The sequence below is a fragment of the Bombus pascuorum genome, chromosome 1 (assembly GCF_905332965.1).
Source record: "Bombus pascuorum chromosome 1, iyBomPasc1.1, whole genome shotgun sequence".
Taxonomy (NCBI): domain Eukaryota; kingdom Metazoa; phylum Arthropoda; class Insecta; order Hymenoptera; family Apidae; genus Bombus; species Bombus pascuorum.
This window is the reverse complement of record NC_083488.1, coordinates 11,510,935-11,530,488: the sequence shown is the minus strand read 5'-3', so window position 1 is coordinate 11,530,488 and position 19,554 is coordinate 11,510,935. Positions and strand designations below refer to the sequence as shown.

Genomic DNA, 19,554 nt, shown 5'->3' with positions numbered 1-19,554 from the left:
TATGCACTGGGAATTCCACGACTTTGGAAATAGAGAAAAGGCGGCAGAATAGTACCAATAAAAAGAGGAATAGAAATCCGTTTCACGCGATTCGACGGCGGCTTCCTTTCACCACCGAGGGACTCTATTACCGCGCTCTGCAAACAGACGTTCTTGGGGACGTAATAAAGTTAGAGAGAAGCAGCCAGCGGTGAGGCAAGAGGAAACGCAGTGGTAGGTGGACGAGGCTAAGGTGGAACCGCAAAAGTTCAAATTGATTTTGCAAAACCACGGTCCGCTTTATGTAAATTCCAGCGGCGGGACACTTCTCGACTGGAGGGTGTTTTCATGGTTCTCGGCTCCGTAGTCGTCGCTGAATTATGACCGTGATTTCCGGCGAGATGGACCTTCCGGTCTGGCAGAAGTCCAGTACTTCGAGAAAGTACGCGGATAAATCAAAAGCGTTTTTCGTGGTGCACCAAGGCGTTAGTTTATTGCCATGTAAATCATTCACGTACAGCAAGAGACACGTCGATCGAGGAAATAGTACGCGCGACCGTTCGTCATCGTCTCTTCTCTGTGACGAGATAAATGTCACGACTTCTCGATACCGATGGTGACACGTTTCTGAGAGAACAGCTTGTGATTTACTGTATCTTGGTGCTTCTTTTTTGCTCTGTAAGATTTTAGAGTGAATAACAACGAATACATGTTTACATTGATGAGTATCGATCAGTTTCCACATTTTTACGATGGATCAAGGAGTTTGGAATTTTTTCAAGCGTGAAAGATTCAAATTTCAATTGGACAAATTGTTTAAATTATCGCTGGAGTTAGTAGTTTCTCTTTGTTAAAGCACGATCGAAGCTTCTTTCATTTTACAAAAGAATTTTAATAAATTTGCTAAGATTCGAGCAACGATCAATTACGTTTTACTTTCACTATTATTTATAGTCCTCATAACTTGAATTTTAATCGTCGTGTGTTATATGACAAATTAAACTCCTTGATGCAATTGAGACTATATTTATTTCAGTCTGTAAGGTCCGCAATAAAATTTACGATTTTAACACCGTTTAATTATTATTTGAAAGCTATTAATGATAAAATTAAAGATAAAATAAAGAATATTATAATATACTGTTTTCAAAAGATTTCTTCATTTATATTTCGTCTGATACTTTCCAGAAACGTCGCATACTTTCTCGTTACCTTCTCTCGCAAAAGAAAACTATTTCGTCTTTGCACGAATTCCAACTCACTCCATAGGTGGTCTTCTATGTTCGCGGCGTGTAGCGAGGAATCTTACATAGACACGTTCAGGCTCTGTGTTATATTACATTTTATTACCCCACCGTATACTTGCCAGAAGTAATAGTACGAAATTTATAGGCACCAGCCTTATAACGTCCCTTTCCATGCTCTAACCTATATCGACACGTTGTTATCTTCACTTACTACATCCCGGCAGGATTTCATTTCGGTTATTTATGAAACTGACTTCACGTTATTTCGTTAAAACGTATCACACGGTCCTATCCTATAAAATGTATGTGATCATTTTGTTACTCCTATGTCTCTTTTTGTCTGTCCTCTTTAGGTATATCTTCTATTCGAGTTTCAATAAGTCAGAACAATTATTTTAATTATTATTTTAACTATCGAAATTCGTTTAATTTCCTTAACATCCTTGCACATAGAATAGCTCAGCTCGAAAATTAAAGAATATCCAATACAAATATCAATTTTTCATATTTATTTTATAATTCAACGAAATTTTATAATACAACGAAAGAAAAATATCCACGTATCGCTAAGTGCTTAAGTTTCTTTATTTTACAAAAATACTTTTACAAAAATCGACCAACCTGCTACGATTATTAATTATCGAATAACATTAATCAAACTTTGTTATCTATTTAGAAATACACTGTCGGCCGAAACTTTGCAATCACTACTAGCATCCCATCAAATTCAACGATTCAAAGAAAATTTTAGCTTAGAAATCTATTTTTTCAGAAAAAAATTTTTAATAAAGAATCTACTGCAGCAAACAATTTCGAATTAATGAGACTATTAGCAGGAGATTTATTATGGGTTTTAAACTTCTGACTGATAGTATATAGCGTGGTATGTGTACATAATCCTTCATTAATATTTCTGTCACAGTATAATAAAACGTCAACTGCTGGGTACCACAGCGTGAAACCATAATCTTTCGAACGGTACGAGCAATTTCTTCTAGCGAAAGCAATTCAGGGCCAGTGAATATCGAAGAAGTTGGCGCGTATTTGTTTGGCGAAACGGAGAAATCCGTATGATGTAGGCGACTATAGTCGCGTCGGCTGTAAACGTTGGCTTTCGCGTAGAATATATCAACCCTTTCCAGACAATGTTTCGCTTTATAAGGAAGTTGCGGTGAACCTACGAAGAGTCCCACGGGGGATTCAATCCTTGAGGAGAACGCCGCCGAAATTGAGAAGAAAAATGGAAAATGGAAGAAGCCGGGACTGAGAGCGGGGAAAAAAGAAAATAGAAGAAAACCAGGAAAAGAGGAATGGAGGAGAACCAGCCGGAGCATACGGAAGAACGCGTTCGATGACGTAAAGTATGGTTAACGGTGGAATGCCGAGTACACAACGGAAATGAAGAATTATTGCGGAAAGGAGTGCTTGAAAAATTTATTCGTTGAAGAATATGATTTATATGGCATTCCATAGGAGCAAATCTAGGAATTTTAGAGACATAATTTAACTCGCTCTTTGACTCAGCTTCGAAATCGAGGAAATAGAGGAGTTTGTTTGATGTATTGAATTATATAAAACATACAACAAATTTTCTGTGAACATAATAACTCGTTATCGATCAATTTTATATAAAACGCAGTCAAGTATTTTTTTTTATTCATTTTCGATTTATGAAGCTAAGAATCGCGCAGGAGCCATCGTTTCTATTTTCCGATTGAAGATTCAAAATATTTGGCAATTTTGCGTTTCGTATAAATCGATGAATGTATTCGATTCCTTCTGCCAATTATTATTTAATCATGAAACGTTGGGTACGAAAAAATATACTCATAACTTTATACGTAATCAATTACACATTCCCAATATCGAATTATACGTAGGAATTTAGTATTATCGAAAGTGTTTTAATTTTGTGTTTTTATAAAAGAGAGAAAAATGCAAAAGTAGTGTCGAAGTGGCAAGGTATTTCGACAAGAATTGATTCGGTCGAATGACGAGACTCGCAGGGGGAACACGTTTGTCTGAGCAGGGAAGACAGTCGAAATAACAAGAAAAGAATCGGGGAACAAAGAGACGACAACGGAAAAAGAACGATTGATGAAAGTAGCTTTCTTGAATTTGGCATCTGCGTTTTATTGCGCTACGCAACCCTATAGAAATGTCGAATACACCACCGGGAAACAAAACGTCGGTCGTTTTTGTTCATCTTGGCGAGCAAATCAACTTCCATAAAATAAGTCCAATTTCGTATTCTTGTAAAAACTCTATTTTGTAATGACATTACAATTTATGAAGAGCAGCTTTGTTTCTTCGAATAAAAGCGTCGCTCTTCGTCGCCGAATCCGCTTGCAAGGAAGCAGAAAATGTACGACTGTGTATCCAAAAATTCACGAAACAATTGATTCAGTAATTCCAGAAATGTCAGAGAAATTTCGTAAATAGTCCCTGACAAATTCTAATGGCTCTTTAACAATACAACATTATTTTAAATGTTAACGTTACATCAGAATTTTCTTTGTTATTACCAAATCTTAATAGCTCATCTCTTATTCTGTTGGTACCACATCCACTGTTAATCATTTGCTTGCATTTACATTTACATTTCATAGTACCAACTCATTGAGAGTTTTCAGGGCACAGGGACATGTTTTAGGCGTTCAACGCACGATTTGCATTTGATGTCAAAGGGTTTTTACTGGAAAATAAATAAATAAAATGAAAGCACTCATGAGCCTGAAAATCAACAAAAGGAGTCGATGCTAAGTTTATGATACCCTAGGGGAAGAACGCATATAATAGACTCTTCATCGTTCTTGCCACAAAACCCTATGGGATAGAATACGAGTATCGAGTCCCTTCTTCACGGACTTTCTTTTTGCAAAGAAGTTGCGACGATCAGGTTTCCAAAGCGTTCCTAGGGGAATCGATTCTCGTGGAAGGACGAAATTCTCGCGCAGAAAGGATACAAACTGAAGAAGGCGCGGAAGTAGAGATTAGAGAACGATGGAAAGCGTGGAGGAGTAAAAAATCTTCTACCCCTCGATACGCTTCTTCTTTGCGGAGATATTTTAATTTTACGCCCCTTCCGAGCGACAACGTATCGAATTCCATTTGCCAATCTTCTCGGTTTCTTACTGTCATATTTCAAGACGAAGAAACCATCGAACGACCAAGTTCGACCAAGTTTCGAATTATTATCGAGGTGATTACATCTTTTATTTCGTCCGTAGCTAATTAGCGGATACTTCAGAGTGCGGATCGTTCGCTCTTGGAAAACTTGGATCGGATTTTTATCTAGAAACTTCGCTCGAGTTGCATTGTTCCGCCAGGAACAAAGGACTTTACGAGGATTTCACGTCTTTTTGTCTTTTCTGAGAGAAAATTGGGTTGTTGAATAATTTATGGAAGGCCTGATATTCGGTTCTATAAATAATCTCGTGTTTTAAAGTTGACGATCTCAGGAAATTTGGTTTTGTGATTCTTTTTTCGTTTCCATATATTAATTCGTTGCATATATATTTGTTTTAGTGGTAGACGAAAAGTATAAAAATAATAAAAGGATCTTAAATTTTTATTACAGAAATTTCTTTAGTTTTTTTAATACAATCTCTCTTAAATTTCGTTACGAACTTATCGAACGGCTGAATACTTTATCAACATCTCTCTTATTATATCCTTTTTTAACTCTGTTCCTAAAATATACACCCTATACAGTTAAGTCGACGCGGACAGAAAGTCAGTCGAAACGGGTGCGCCATTAACTAAATCAACATTTACTTGTCCTATTTTTGCCGCGGAAAATTGAGACCACATCCTTAGCGAGTGCTTGTCGAAGATTGTTTTGTACATACAGGAAACCGATACGTGCAACATATTCTACTTAAACCTCGTCTCATCCAAAAACGTTGGAAACCAATCAACTCTGCTGCAGTCTTCAAACAAGAAGACTTTTACTGCTTCTATTGAGATGTATGTAATTTTGTGTGCTACACTGGATTAGCCGCATAGCAGTGATACACATATATGAGTATGAGTGTGTGTGGGAGTATGTGCGTGCGCAGTGTCTCGTAAAACAGAATAATGTAACTGTTCCTTACGCATGGTGGTAAAAAAGATGGTGAGACAAAAAGAGTGCTACAAATCTCTTGTATCTACGAATATCTTGTAAATCGTATGTTAAATAAATCTGAAACTATTTTAATATCATTTCTACGTGTAATGTGAACATTCCCATACATTTATTTCGGCGACTAAGATCCACAATTCTCAACAATTTCATTTAAATATTTACTAAGAAGTTTAAGTTTAAGAAGAATAATGATCACGTCGCTTCTCCCTCAAACTTAAGGAACCTATTGACGAAAGAAAAATACGATTGGGTGAAAAACGGGATCTGGAAAAACACAGCAGGATAAAAAAAACAAACCTACCGACAAAAGTCAGATATTAGTATTATCGCTTTTATTTTTATTAGTATAAATATATAAAAAGCTTCTTGTAAAAATTTTGCCAAGGAACAACAGCTATCACATTACTATTATTAATCGTTTAGAAGATTCGAGCTAACAAATCAAATCAAGTATTGCTACAAACAAATATTTAAAAATGAATAGCTAACGATTTCGTCAAGGGTGCAACAACAGCCATGGCAATGCTATTAACGATTAATCGTTTAAAAGCTGTTGCCTCGACGCAACCTTAACGAACGCTTTAATCAATCTAGCGTAAATGAATTACGCTTCTCCGCGTTTCTTAAGAGCTCGCGTCGTTTCTTATTCACGACAACGGGAGTCCGCAACCCTCTTAAGTCATTGGCGTCGAGAAGCATTTGAAAAGACCCTAATCTCTTCTCTTCCGTCCATCGCATCGTTGCCAGTATTTTCATCGTAATAAATCGAACACAGCAACGCGACGCGATTTATCGGCCATCCATCGCGTTCATGTGTTCGCCTATCCATCAGTGATTACCACGCAAATATATTCGGCGCAATAAAAGATCTTCGGCTCGATTTATAGCAGCAAAAGTGGCGCTTTATTGGTGCTATCGATCTCGCCAATCCTGGAGATTCTCTGCACGACTGTTCTGCACCGTTGATACCCGTCGAAATAAGAGGGATTCGATGTAGCAGGTGTCGCGGATAAACTGACAACGGTGAAATATAGCGCGCGCGAGTTTAATGTATGAATAACTGTAGATAATTTATCTTTTTATTTCGATTTTCTTTTTTCTTCCTCATCTTTCTTCCTTTTGTATAGCGCTGGTGGTGTTGATGGTGATACGTTATCGCCTTATTTACTGGTTCGCGCGCGTATCACGCGAACTAGCTATTTGTATTTCGCGTTGATGCATCGGCGGGTGCGCTAACATTGAGGTTTTTCGGATTTACGTCGCTGGAAATTGGACATTGTTCTATGGTAAATAGGATGTTTGTACTTGTCTGCTTTTTAATATTTCCTTTTTATGGTGTTGCAGCTTTTTGTGTAAAGAAATCGAAGGAGTTATTGCAATAAGGAGGCACTCTTTGCATACTTTCCAGTAATTTGAACAAACTGGCGAAAACCAATTCAGAATCTATCGAAATAAAATTACTTTTTGAACTGAATAAACGTAGCTCAAGAAACAGAACCTAAATACAAATTTGATTCATTTCCTAAATTTCATAAAATAATAAATACTCTACTTTGAATATTTTACATATATTCTTATATGATATATATGCCACGGATCTCTGTACCCTTAAATTTCCCTAAAATATAAACTTTTCCATAAACATCCGCAGTCTGTAATATTGAAACGTAACAATAAAATACTCTAAACAATCGTACCAATCTGTCCACCCTATCCTGACCGGAAAAATCGAATAGAATCACGAGAAACTTACTTTATCCAGCGACAATCTCATCCAACTGACTCAAAGGACATATCCATTACTCGACACCCCATAAAAAGCCGAAAACTTCTAGGAAACCAGGGTAAACCACCCCAACTTGTCTTCCACTTTTCGCATCGAACAGAAAATATTTGTCGTTTCTCAGATCCTGAAATCTTCTCACGAAATAATTGACTCTGGTGGCGCACGAGTTAGACGTTGGTTGGCGAAAGGGCTCGGAGGGTGCACCTTTAAGATCGAAGTCTGGGCGGCAGAGAATGAAGAACAATAGGGGAAGGATGAACGAAGAGAGTATGGGAGGGAGTGAGCGGTTTAGAGCGAGGGGATTCGAGCTTGTGTCATGGGTTCTCTCGGGCTTCTTGGTGGAAGGCCTAGCGAGAGATAGAAGGGTGAAGCGACTCGAAGGGAGGCTAATAGAAATGAAGAGGCCGCCTGTCGTCAAGGCATAAAGCCGTAAACTGTACAGGTGCCATCGTTCTCTCGTTGCTTTCGCAATTTCGAAATATCGAACGGGGAATAAACCGACAGATCTATAGAGTCTTTGGGTATTTTGCTTAAAAAGGTAATTGATCCTGCTGTTCTGCTTAGTACCGTTTTACGTTCCTATATTTTCCGATATCTTCCTTCGATTTCAATAATATTTTACACAATATTAATAAAGATTCAACAAGATTTTAAAATATATATCGGGGTGTGATTTTTATCCTGTGCTATGCAAACCATTGGAGAACAGCGGGATTAAATATTCGATGAAACATAGCTTCGGGGCTAACATACTAATGGGAAGTATATATTCATGTTTCGTTCGATATGGGAAATTTCCAGTTCTTGAATAAACATTCAATAGAATTTGTCAGAATTTATCTAAAAATTCAAATGAAAAGCTGTCTGTAAAAGTAAGTAAATTTCAAATTTTCTGAAGAGCTTCGAAATTGTCGATAAAAATGGAAATTCTAGAAGGAACGTTTGGTATTCGAAATAATACTCTTGAATTGACATCGAATCGACGAGAAGAGGGTAGTTCACCCTCGAGCGGATAAGAAATACGTTTCACGAATTCTCGGTATCTATCATTTGTTTACGAATCCAATCCAAAAATTTACTAGGTTCTATTTTTTTACTTAAAATTTCATCTAAAAATATCGTGCTCTAAATAAATAAAAGTCAGATCCACCGCAGCTATACATTATTTAAAGCCTCGCGACGTTTTTCGCTTGGAATTCCTTCAAATCGAAACCTCCAACTTCCTCAAATTCCTCTTCTCGTCTCAAAATTTCAGCGAAGAAGACGTTTCAAGCATCTCGAGAAGAGGAGGAAAGTTTCAGCGGATTTCTTCCCGACTCGATCTCTTTTTGTTCGCGGTTCTGGTGCAAAAATGGGCGAGACTTAAAAGATTTAGTGCTTCCTTCGGTTCCGACACTTTCCTCCCTTTTCTGTCACTCGTGCGTCTCGCGGATCCTCCAGTTATGCAGATTTCGTGAAAATTCCCGCCGAAAATTGAAATTTCATCCACCACGGGGAATACTCCCCCGAGATTACGTTCGCGTACGAAACAATCACAACTCATCCCTCCCAACCCTGTTTCATTATCGAAAAAAAGACGACGCTTTGTCTTTCGGGGGATGGCTGTACGAATACCTTTCGTGCTTTGATCTACTCACGTTAATGCACGCTCGAGACGTCAGGGAGGAACTCGTGATGCTGCAGTGACAGGTACGTACCTGAAAACAGAAAGAAAATATTGTTTTTTTAGTATATAAACGAATAAAATGTGATATGAACTCGAAAGAATTTCATACTAACTGTTTTATAAGCATCTCGTTGAAATTTTAGATCGCGTCTGACCTGAGATTAGTGCCTATGTTCGTTTAAGAGATTGTGAATGGTAAACTAAATTAAGATGTACAAATAAGTTCATCGTATGAATTCCATAGAGTCGATTGAGAAAAATTGTAAGTGGGAAAGTTAATAATAATAAGGTTGAGTTATGGAGATGAGTTAATTCCTGGAACTTGCTTCTCAAGTTACAATGTTAAAAACAAAACTCTTGCATGAGAATATAACGTAAATTAATTGCAAAATATTGCAGATAGAATGTTATACGTTCGCGGAATATTGTCTCTCAATGAGTGAAATTCGCGACGAAGTTCTCAACAGCACTTCTAAGCTGTAAAAACGCATTGTGTAAAGTTTCACGATGTCGAAGACAAGGCAGGTCGTCGTCAATAATACACCCGATTTAATCAGAGGGCGCGTGTCGCCTCGACGAAAGTACGGCTCAATTTGGTGCCCAGATTGCCTCTGGCGATGGTGTCTACGAAATCCTTCGTCCCCTGCACCAGCAAGATCCTAGTTCGCGTATACGTTTAACGGAGATAAGTTCTGGTGAAAATGAGCCTCGAAGGCACGTGGTCCTCTCCCTTCGATGAAACGAAAGGAAAAAAAAAACACAGAAGTAGACTTGTTCCAGTTACCCGAAAGGGTTAACCAAGTTTCGCTACGAGGGTTGAAGATGCGGACGGTAACGGAGGAAAACAGGTTCCCATCCATTTTGACGTAGGCCAGGCCTCGTTGACCCTTTTGCTCGTCGACGTACTGCCTAATCGTCCTTAAAGACTCCTCAACGAATGATGAATCGCCGGTTTAACGAGGGTTCCTCTGTCAGTCGTAGATGTATCGGTTTACCGATCATGTCTTCGGCTTCTGCGGCAGTTTCTGCAGTTCTGCAGTTGCAGACTAAGTTTGGACAAATCGTGTGCCTTCGTTTCGTTAGTTTTCCTAATGTGTCTGTGGTTACTTGGTTCCATAAATGTCGCACGGGTTTTCATAGATTAGATTCAGCTTTTGGATAGATTTCTCAGATTTCAATTTTCATCGACGATACGCAATTCGACAAGATTTCGATCAGGAAACTGTGGGGACTATGCATAATCGTTTATTCTTTACTTTTTTTATAATTCTCGTATATTTTATATTTTATAACTTTCTTATAACATAAGCAGGTTCTGACAATTATTTATCGTACATTTCGTGGGTCGTTATCTTGTATAAATACAAAGGTTTGATCGATTCCCTGGTTTGCCTCACGATCCAGCACGATTATTGCATTTTGTATAAGATCAACGATGTACCAATATTTATGAATAGAGCTGTATATTGGCACATTCACTTGGCACGTCCACATTGCACTCAGGAATGTGTGTGGATCGAGGAAAAGGAAACTAGTTCAACAAACAATGGATACGGATAAAAAAAGATTGTACCATTCCCTCTCAGATATTTCGATCAACCTACTTTCATTTTGACTATACGTAAAAAAATCGCGGGCAGGGTATGTCAACTATTTTTCATGTTCATCCGACCGGTCTTCGTTTGCTTTTCGTATTCACGAGACTCGAAAAGGTATTTCATGCGGATGTACCACCTAGAATTAACATCTGGAACATCCAAACAATGAGAGCTTCGGGGTATTCAGACAATAAGACACCTGTATCCGAGACCAGTCTCGCCGATGCCAACTCTAACTGGCCGCTCTATAGAATACGAAATCAATAGCGTTTAGCGTCATTACGTGTCCATTCAACTTTAATGAATGCAATTTGTATTTTAACGCGTTTTCAAAGATCGTCGCAAGTTGACGTTTCTCGTGTATTTCCCTACAAAACCACGGCTGAACGTAACGCTTTTCAAAGTTTCGCCGATAAAGAACGTTCGCCTTTATAAAGTTACAAGCAAGTTTCAAGGCTTTCGTTTGAAACGCTACGTATATGGAACGTGGACTGCCACTCCGAAGCTTTAAGGTTATAAACTACCTACGATGATAAAATTCTTCTTGGGGTAGTTCGAGATTTACGAGCGGAGCATAATTGATCCTCGTTCCGTGTTTCTCTGGTGTGTAATGTCGTTGTGATTTGTTGCTTTTGCGACACTGGGTACAATAGGTAGTTGCAGGACTCTTCTTACGCAAATGCAGAGGAATCTCTGAAGAAACACGGATCGTTTAATAAAAAATAATTGTAAAATCACTGGTACTTTTCAGAAAACATAAATTCTAAAAAATATATCTGCATTTACTTTCAACCGTTTTAACGAAACGTCCCTGAACTCAGATAAACTTCCCAAGAAAGAGATCTTAAATTTATATCAATCTAAAATAATTGCCAATTAAACTGAGAAATTTAATTACCATAATCGGATCTAACTAGCCACGAACCACGAAAAATCGATCCCTCCCGTCAAATAATTAAATCCAGAGATTGAAAATTTTCCTGAGACGTTTTGTTGTATGGCGAAGCCAAGAGCAAAATTACAACAACGCTAGAACCAATGAAATTACCTTAGGAAAATAAATCGTTACGTATTTTCGCTAAAGCTTTTTTTTATTTATCCGCATTTATTTTGCAATCGTTCTGATGAAATGTGCCAAACTCGATGAAACTTCCCAAGTAAGAAATCCTAAATTTATATCAGCCTGAAAACATTATCGATTAAGTGAAAAATGAAACTATATAATCTAATCTAACTAACCACAAACCAAATGAAAATAAATCCTCTCGTGAAATATTCACAGACCTGGAAGCTTCCTGAGGCGTCTTGGTGAATGGCGAGAAACTAAGGATCGACCATGGAAGTCGAGCTCCTTGAGACTTTCTTTTCTTTTTGTTCACGGATGGCGGCCCCGCGGCCGTGATTGCATTCAGGAAGGAAGCCTGAACGACGATTATGAATCACCGATTCGTGTAATCGGTGCCTCGTGGGACTCCGTTAAGAGTCGTCGAGCCTGGAAAGAACCCTGGCCGTCGTCATCGTTCGCCGAACAACGTGGGAGGATACGGTACGGCGAATATCGCGATTCACCAAGGCGCAGAGCCCTTGGTTTCAGCCGCAGGAAATGGAAGATCAATATGTACTCTCCTACTTTGCAGTGTCCTGTTACGCGAAAGAGATCCACGGTTACTCGCGCACGACGATTCCTTCCTCTTGCGCGTGTTTGCGTGTAACAACGTGCACGTGTATTCAAATTAAACGCTGCTGATGAAGAAAGCATGCTCGTCGCATGCTTCGTTTCACGGTAGCAATGACTATTCTTGTATACGGACCCAGCCTGTGAAATTGTAGGGTGCAGAAACTAGGGGATGTCCATCGTGTAGTTGGGAAACTTTGATTGGTTACGCTAGGTATCCATCAGTTGATATATGTATTGTTATTTTTAGCAACTTGAAATTGAGAGCGTGGGACTTTGGAAATTTGAGAACGTGGGAATCGTGGAAGAAAGAACGGAATAATGTGAAAAGTGGGTTGGAAGAGCGTAAAAAAAATTGTTATACGTCGCAAGTAGCGCAAAGATAAGTTGGAAGCAAGTAGAAACTTAGAAACGTACAAGTATTCGATTCTCGAATTTTCAAATATTCAAATATTAAAATTTTTTAATTTCTGACCCCGCAAATTTGAATTGAATGTTCCAAGCTTCGATCTCACAAAGTCCATGAATATCCAAATTTCTGATCTCTCCAATTTTTTAACGGTCATATCTTCGATCCCCCAAATGTTTGAATTTTCAACTTTCCAAATTTTCGAATCTCTAATTTCACAACGGCTTGATTTTTTGAATTGGTTCAAATCTTCGCTTTTCAAAATTTTCTAATTTTCACGAACTGACTATACTAATTTCAAATGCAATCCCCTTAAATCTCTCCGAAACGTTTAGCTTTACCGAATCTTATTACTTGCAAGGAGAATAGGACTATTTTACAATCCCTTGCACGAATACCGGCGAATACCAAGGTCTATTATACGCCGATAAAGAGATCGAAACGTATTCACGTCTCCCGCTCTTTACTTTATGTAAATACCAACGCAATCTTTTGCAAATCAAGGAGGAAAAATATATTCCTGGTGGAATACGTTTCGAACGGTGAAGGTTCGAAGAGGTTTACCAAAAGAAGAATACAGCTTCCATTCTGCTCTGGCAAACGAACGATGTACACACTTTCCTCCCTCTACGCAGACAAGAAAGATTCCCTGATCGACTGTTTCCACTTTTATATTAAAGCAAACATCGAAATCTGCTTACTGCTTGTAACACAAAGTCTCGACGAATACTTTCGTTGAAGTGTTCAAGAAATAGAATTGTAATTATTCAACGTATTGACATATTCTATTATTTCTACTCCTCTAGTTCTTTAATTTAGAGTGGCTACATAAATGTTGGCAGTATTTACTATAGCATTTACATACTAATTAATTAGGTAGGAATACGTAAAAAGTGGGACAGAAATCCGTAGAAAATTTGTAAGCTGTGAACGGATATAAACTTCCAAATTGTTAAAATTTCGGGCGTTGGAAATATTTATATTTCCGAAATACAAATATTAAATTTCGAATCGTTAGTAGTATTTTCATACGATTACAAAAATTTGATACTATGAAGATTTAATACATATTGGGGGGAGGGGCGAAAGAGAGTTTAAAGGCTAAGCAGTACAAAAAGGTTATATTTGACAAGAACAATTAAATTAGGAATAGATATAATATAGATGACTGTTATCAACACATGATATGAACATAAAAATGTTTAGTACAACAAAGTTACCATTAATGTAGTGCATTATACATAAGTATGAATTTTATGCTTCTTTTTGTCTGCCACTGCGTATGGAAACTGATAAAAAAACTTTAATGAAAAATGGCGATATGTGTCGATGCTTTTTGTTGATGCTGCATTCTTCGCGCGAAATATACAAATTACATTGTCAAACGCAGGTACCGAAAGATTCGGAATTATTCCAAGCACGAATGGAATGAACACGTGCAACTGTTCGTTGAATTCCTCGTGGAGAACACATCAGAAGTTCATGTTACATATTGCGCGGCTGTCGAGCGAGTTTGACCGCACCTTAAGGGTCACGGTCCGCGATGGAGGAGGCGAGCTAGAACTTCCGTAAGTAATAAAATATTCGACTGTCAGGTGTACAGCTACTCGCTCGACAAGCAGTTTACGAGCTGCACGTTTCGAGAATACTCTGAACCGCGGTTGTACTATTTCCATTTCTGTTATTGAAAGCACCGAAGAAACTGGCAGTTAAGTTAACCAGGTTCAGTGCTATTTGTAATAAAAGTGGAATAACACGAAAAAGGCTTCTAAATAAAAAATATGACCATGTTCAAGAAAGTGATCCAAAAGAGAAAAAGTGATATCATGTTAAAGTTAAAACATTCCAATAAGATAGATTTTTATTATTAATCATCAGTCACTGTACAATTTGATGTACGAACTTTGATTTACGAACACATGAAAATGGTATTTTGTATGGCGAGCAATTAAAGAAGACGCGAATTTATCAGAAAGGGATCATATTAAGATTACCATATCATAATTAGTAGTCCTCTTAAACAAATCTAATATCTAAAAAATCCTAAACAAACTCAATTTATCTCAACTGATCTCAATAATCTTCAGAATCGACATTTAACTATTCAAATCTTAAGCTATTCAGTTACACAAGATCACAATAAGAATGCTATCTTCGATGTTAAACTATCAACAATTTCTTTGATCGTCCCTTTACAATCTGACGAAGCCATCATTAATCATCTACCGAGTCTCAACCTAGCAAATCGCAATTCAATTAAATGCTACGAAACATCAACAACAAATAAATCGACGTCACCGTCGCCTTCTCGCATATCGATTAACGAGCGAAAAAAGAAGAGATAGAAGAAGCAGAGGAATTCTCGCTGATGCGGTGGAAAAGATGATTTCTTCTTTACAGAAGAAGAAGGGATGATTCAAACACAGGGGAAAAGAACTTTGATTTCGTGACATCAGCTTCTTCTTGCGAGTGGGAGTATTTCATTTGGTTATATCACGAGGGGCCGTAGTAACCGCATTAGTCAAGCTGTCGTGCTTCGTTCGAGATCGCTTGTCAGTCGATCCTTTGACAGGGGCTGCTGGCCCGGACAATAATTTCATATCTTGGAAAGTGCCGGCCAATCTAGCGCGCATCGTTGCGCTTCGACGCCTCCACTTGCTCTCTAGTCGATGAATATCGATATTCCACCCTTATTACTTTTCTTCGCGGTACCAGTCTTCCTGGCCCTGTCCTCTCGATCTACGATGCGCGATCGACGCACGATAGTTATTATAGATCGTTCAGACTGTGTAAAGTCACACGTATGAAAGTTCGAAGGATTCTTGAGAATGGAAGTTTGGTTTTCATTTTCTTTGGATGACAACGTTGATTTCCGATAATTGACTGATAGAACGCTTGATGGATGATCTGGACGTTGGTTCCGTGCAGCTCTTTATTCGAAGCTTCTTTGGTTTAAAATTTTGCTTGGAAATTTATACAGAAATTATTTTGTGTGTACACATATACTTTAGATATCGATTTATTTAAAATATGTTTAGAGTTATTAAATGAAATATCTAACGCTTTTACATGCTTTCTAACATTAAAAAATATCCTTACAGCTTCAACAGATTTAGAGTAAGATTAAGAAATAAATATTCAAAAAGTTAAAATGTAAAGTATCGCAAATTATTTAAAATTGTTAGATGATATGGATATGAGAATTAAGCTGCATACTATTTAAATGTGGGTCTTATTTGATTTATGTAAAAGCTTCCATTTTGTTTGCCTTACGAAAAATCCCTCTGTACGGGGGAAAAAGTAAGCTTATTAAACTCTGTAGCATTAACGAAATTACGGACATTCGTTTGTTTGCAAATGTTTGCTTATCGTATAAATTCCTTCACTCGTTGTGCGATTGTAATCAGAAGCGTGACCAGCACTTTAGAAAATTATGACAAGCCATGCGGGCGAGGAACGTCAGAATTCGTCGGCGAGTACCAGAAAGCCTTTGTGCATCCTTCAAGCGAGCTGACAGATGAACAACAAAGGGAAAAATACATAGGGAGAAAAGATAATTGTGAGGGGGTGAACGTAGCTGCGAGGCTGTCGTTTGACCCAACTAATTCATCAATGCGCGGCAAGCAAAGAAGCAGATGTTGCACTAATAGAAACTACGAAAATGAAAACCCTCGAATGCGTTTTTGTTTCCGAAATCCGACGGAAAATGTATAATCAGTTTTGTCAAAGGAAATTTTTATATATTATATTTCGAAGATTCCAAAGATTAAAAAACTAGAATTTGCAAAGATTCTACGTTTCAAATATTCAAAGACTATTGAGATATGTATAATTTTGTGTGCTAGACTAGATTAGCCGCGTAGTAGTGACACATGTATATGAGTATGAGTGTATGGAAGTATATGTGAGCACAGCGTTTCGGAGAACAGATGAATGCAACTGTTCCGTTAGTAGTGTGATATAGAAGATGGTGAGACAAAGAGAGTGTTGAGACGCGTGCAAATATATATTGATGAAGATCCTATAAATCACATATTAAATAAATATGAAACTATTTGAATGTCTTTTCTACGTGTAATGCAAGTGTTCCTATATATTTATTTCGGCGATTAAGATCCATAATTCTCAACAAAGACTCCAAGATCCAAGGATCAAGGACAATCTTTAATTTCAGAAGACTCGATTGAAGTTAATTTCAGAAATATTCTAATTTTTCAGGATGCAAAGTTTCAAAGGTGCAAGTATTCAACGAAAGTTTAAAGTCTACCATTATATATTAAACGATTTTGTATTCTATATAAATCTAAAATTCAAAATCTGAAACTTGTAAAGTTTCACGATGCCAAGAACTAAGGATACAACTATTCGCAGAACACTAAAAGTTAACAAATTCCACAATTAAAAATGTCAAAGAGCCAAAGATTCCAATTCAAAAACTTTGATCAAAGCGGATCTCTAAAACGCAAGTTTCGAATATTGAAAGTCGACTGCTCGGTAACACAATGAACGCACGAACAAACTCGGCTACGTGGTCGGTTGAAAAGCCACGAAAGCCCCTGGCCCGAAATATTCGGCGGTACGATCGGATTCCCTGGCGTTCGTTCGGTCGCGATTCAATGGAGAAGTCGGATCACCGTCGCGATTTATCGTTGCGTACCAACCGTCAATCCGCTTGCGAGTCGAGAGTACGTATAATTGGAAGGGCCAGGGTTCGGGTGTTCGTCCTGGCTTGTGTTTAGCTACCTTTTGTGGGATCAAGGTATTTCCAGGACCGGCGCTGCTCTCGTTGCCATTGTTATCCTTCCGCGCGCGGGGTGGCTTTCATTGTGACTCGTGGCGGGCGAACGCCAGGGCCGCCAACCTACGAAACACCGGAAGTTACGAGCCAGCGTTCGCCGTTAAATTTTACCGCTCAATAAAACACCGAACCCGACCCAAAGGTACAGTGACTCGGGAAAGTATTTGAACACATATTACGGAAAAATTTTGTGTACGCATTATGTGTGTAATATGAAAAATTGTCAAGTGTCATCGGCACTGTAATGAGTTGGCTTGGATTCCTATGAGAATTTTATATTTTGCAGAAATTAATTAAAAAAATAGAATCTTGGTAGAAAATTGTTTTATCTATTAAGTACTATGGTAAAATATATATTTTGGATATTTTATATATTTTTTAATATTAGATGCAATTTTGCACTTTGTAGAATTCTACTTTCTGGAATTCTGAAGATTTCGGGTCGAACGTATGCAGGCAATGTTGCTATACGATAAAGGGCGCTTCGTAGAATAGGGGGTGGCTTATGGCAGATTATGATGTCATAATGGTAATCGTTTTATAATATATATAATTTATCCTACCGTATACCGTTCATAAAGGATTAGATTTCGGAAAGAATTAGATCTATCGGCTTTTTTTCATACATATTCAAATTTCAATTAATCTGTTTGATTTAAGAATTCAATCTTTAATACGTCTTTATACTGGACAAGTTTATGTAACGTACAAAAGTGGAATTTATCAAATCATTTTATGCAAGTTCGGTGAAGATTGTTTGCAACGAAGGGAAGAGAGAAATGACAGAGACCATGGAAGAGGATGTCGGTTTTCCTGGCTCCACTTTTGGTTTTATCCTTGAAAGGCAACAGATGGCTGGACAAGCCAGTGCCGTTCAGCGATTCCAGAGGGAATTACCTGCTTCTCGTTTCCCTTTTGTTCGCCTCTCATGGGCACGAATTTGAAAATAATCGTAGTAACGATGACTAGGGGCTATGAAGAAGCCACGGTTCGTCGAATAAAGGGATATCGATGGCCGTGAGTTGGTTCTTATAAATTCATCTGCTCGAAAATGAAAGCTGTGTCGACCTTTCTCAATGTAGGGGAAATAAGAACGATTTTAAAGTACTTTGAAATCTTTTTACTCACTTCGTTCTATTTATGATTTGCTAAATTCTTTAGGGATATTCGAATAAATAAAATAGCTCTTATATATTTAAAGATAGATTGTTTGGAACACACAGTCGTTCGATTTGATCAAAGACATTCAAATGACACCGTTGACGGTTTGTACAAGAAACAACGAAAGGTGGGGCAAAAAGATCATCTATTACCGTTTCCGCTTCCTGACCGCGAGAGCAGACCGTTCATGGCAAAATGTAAGTAGAAACTGTGGTTTCTGGTTTCCTGCAACTGTCTGTATCTGATGGGAACATTCAGATGCCACACTTGACACCGGCTACGATTTTAACGCAATCGAACCCCAAACATCCTTCGCTTCCACTCACGATGATTGTAATCAAACCTCAACCACGCAAACACTCCCTCTATAAAAGCAATATGTACAATCAAGTACTAAATTTTTCCAACATTTACAAATTATTATATTCGAATGCGAATAAAATCTCAATAACACAATTCGCCCTATTTCTTTGATAAGAAAAAATACAATTACAATTTCAATGTTATGAAAAAAAATGTTAAATTCTACCGTCTTCTTAGACGAGAAAAAGAAAATAGTGTACAGAATATAAACCATATTTCATTCGTTGAAATGTTGAACTCTTGACGCGATAAAAGATAAACGTCACAAAATATTTGTGTAAAAGGTTTCACTTAATCCACCCATGGGAGGCGATACCGAAGGATCAGACGCGATAACACAGTGTCCCCATGGATGCACGTCACTCTTATTTGTTCCTGTCAATCAAAACAATCCGGGATCGAGCGCGATCATCGAGTGGAGGGTGAGTTGACCACATTCGTGCAACGTGCAGAGGGTGCGCGTGACGTTTAGCCCAATATCCGACCGTCTGACCCATGCTGGGATTAATCTACTTCAAAGATCCGCGCCACGTTTCTTTTCCTTCGTGTTCCGGCGTTTCTGTATTTCTTAATCAATAAGATTCCTTGATCTCGAAATAAACGTTGAATTATACATTTGATATTATTTCTTGTGGATCCGATAAATTACATTACTTTATTAGGAAATGATCGATCACTCGAACGCGTGCAAGTTGACTCATCGGTAGATTACGGATTCATCTGCGCATTTATAGCAAGTTTAT

At 38.0% G+C, this 19,554-nt stretch overlaps 2 protein-coding genes across 8 annotated transcripts in view; both read right to left on the bottom strand.

Annotated features, from left to right (window-relative positions):
* The window catches only part of LOC132904638 (uncharacterized), a 394,190-nt gene that overhangs the window by 110,153 nt on the left and 264,483 nt on the right, over positions 1-19,554 (bottom strand). For 6 of the 7 annotated variants that reach the window (XR_009657643.1, XM_060955304.1, XM_060955323.1 and 3 more), the window contains exon 5: positions 8,779-8,838. The exons of the other annotated variant lie outside the window; for it this stretch is intronic. Coding sequence is in view for 5 of the 6 variants with exons in the window: in XM_060955304.1 (XP_060811287.1) it covers positions 8,779-8,838 (60 nt within the window). In the remaining variant the exon portion in view is untranslated. The remainder of the gene's footprint in view (positions 1-8,778; positions 8,839-19,554) is intronic. 7 annotated transcript variants of the gene reach the window in all.
* LOC132904675 (bumetanide-sensitive sodium-(potassium)-chloride cotransporter) overlaps positions 1-19,554 on the bottom strand; it is a 202,168-nt gene that overhangs the window by 148,367 nt on the left and 34,247 nt on the right. The gene's annotated exons all lie outside the window — the stretch shown is intronic.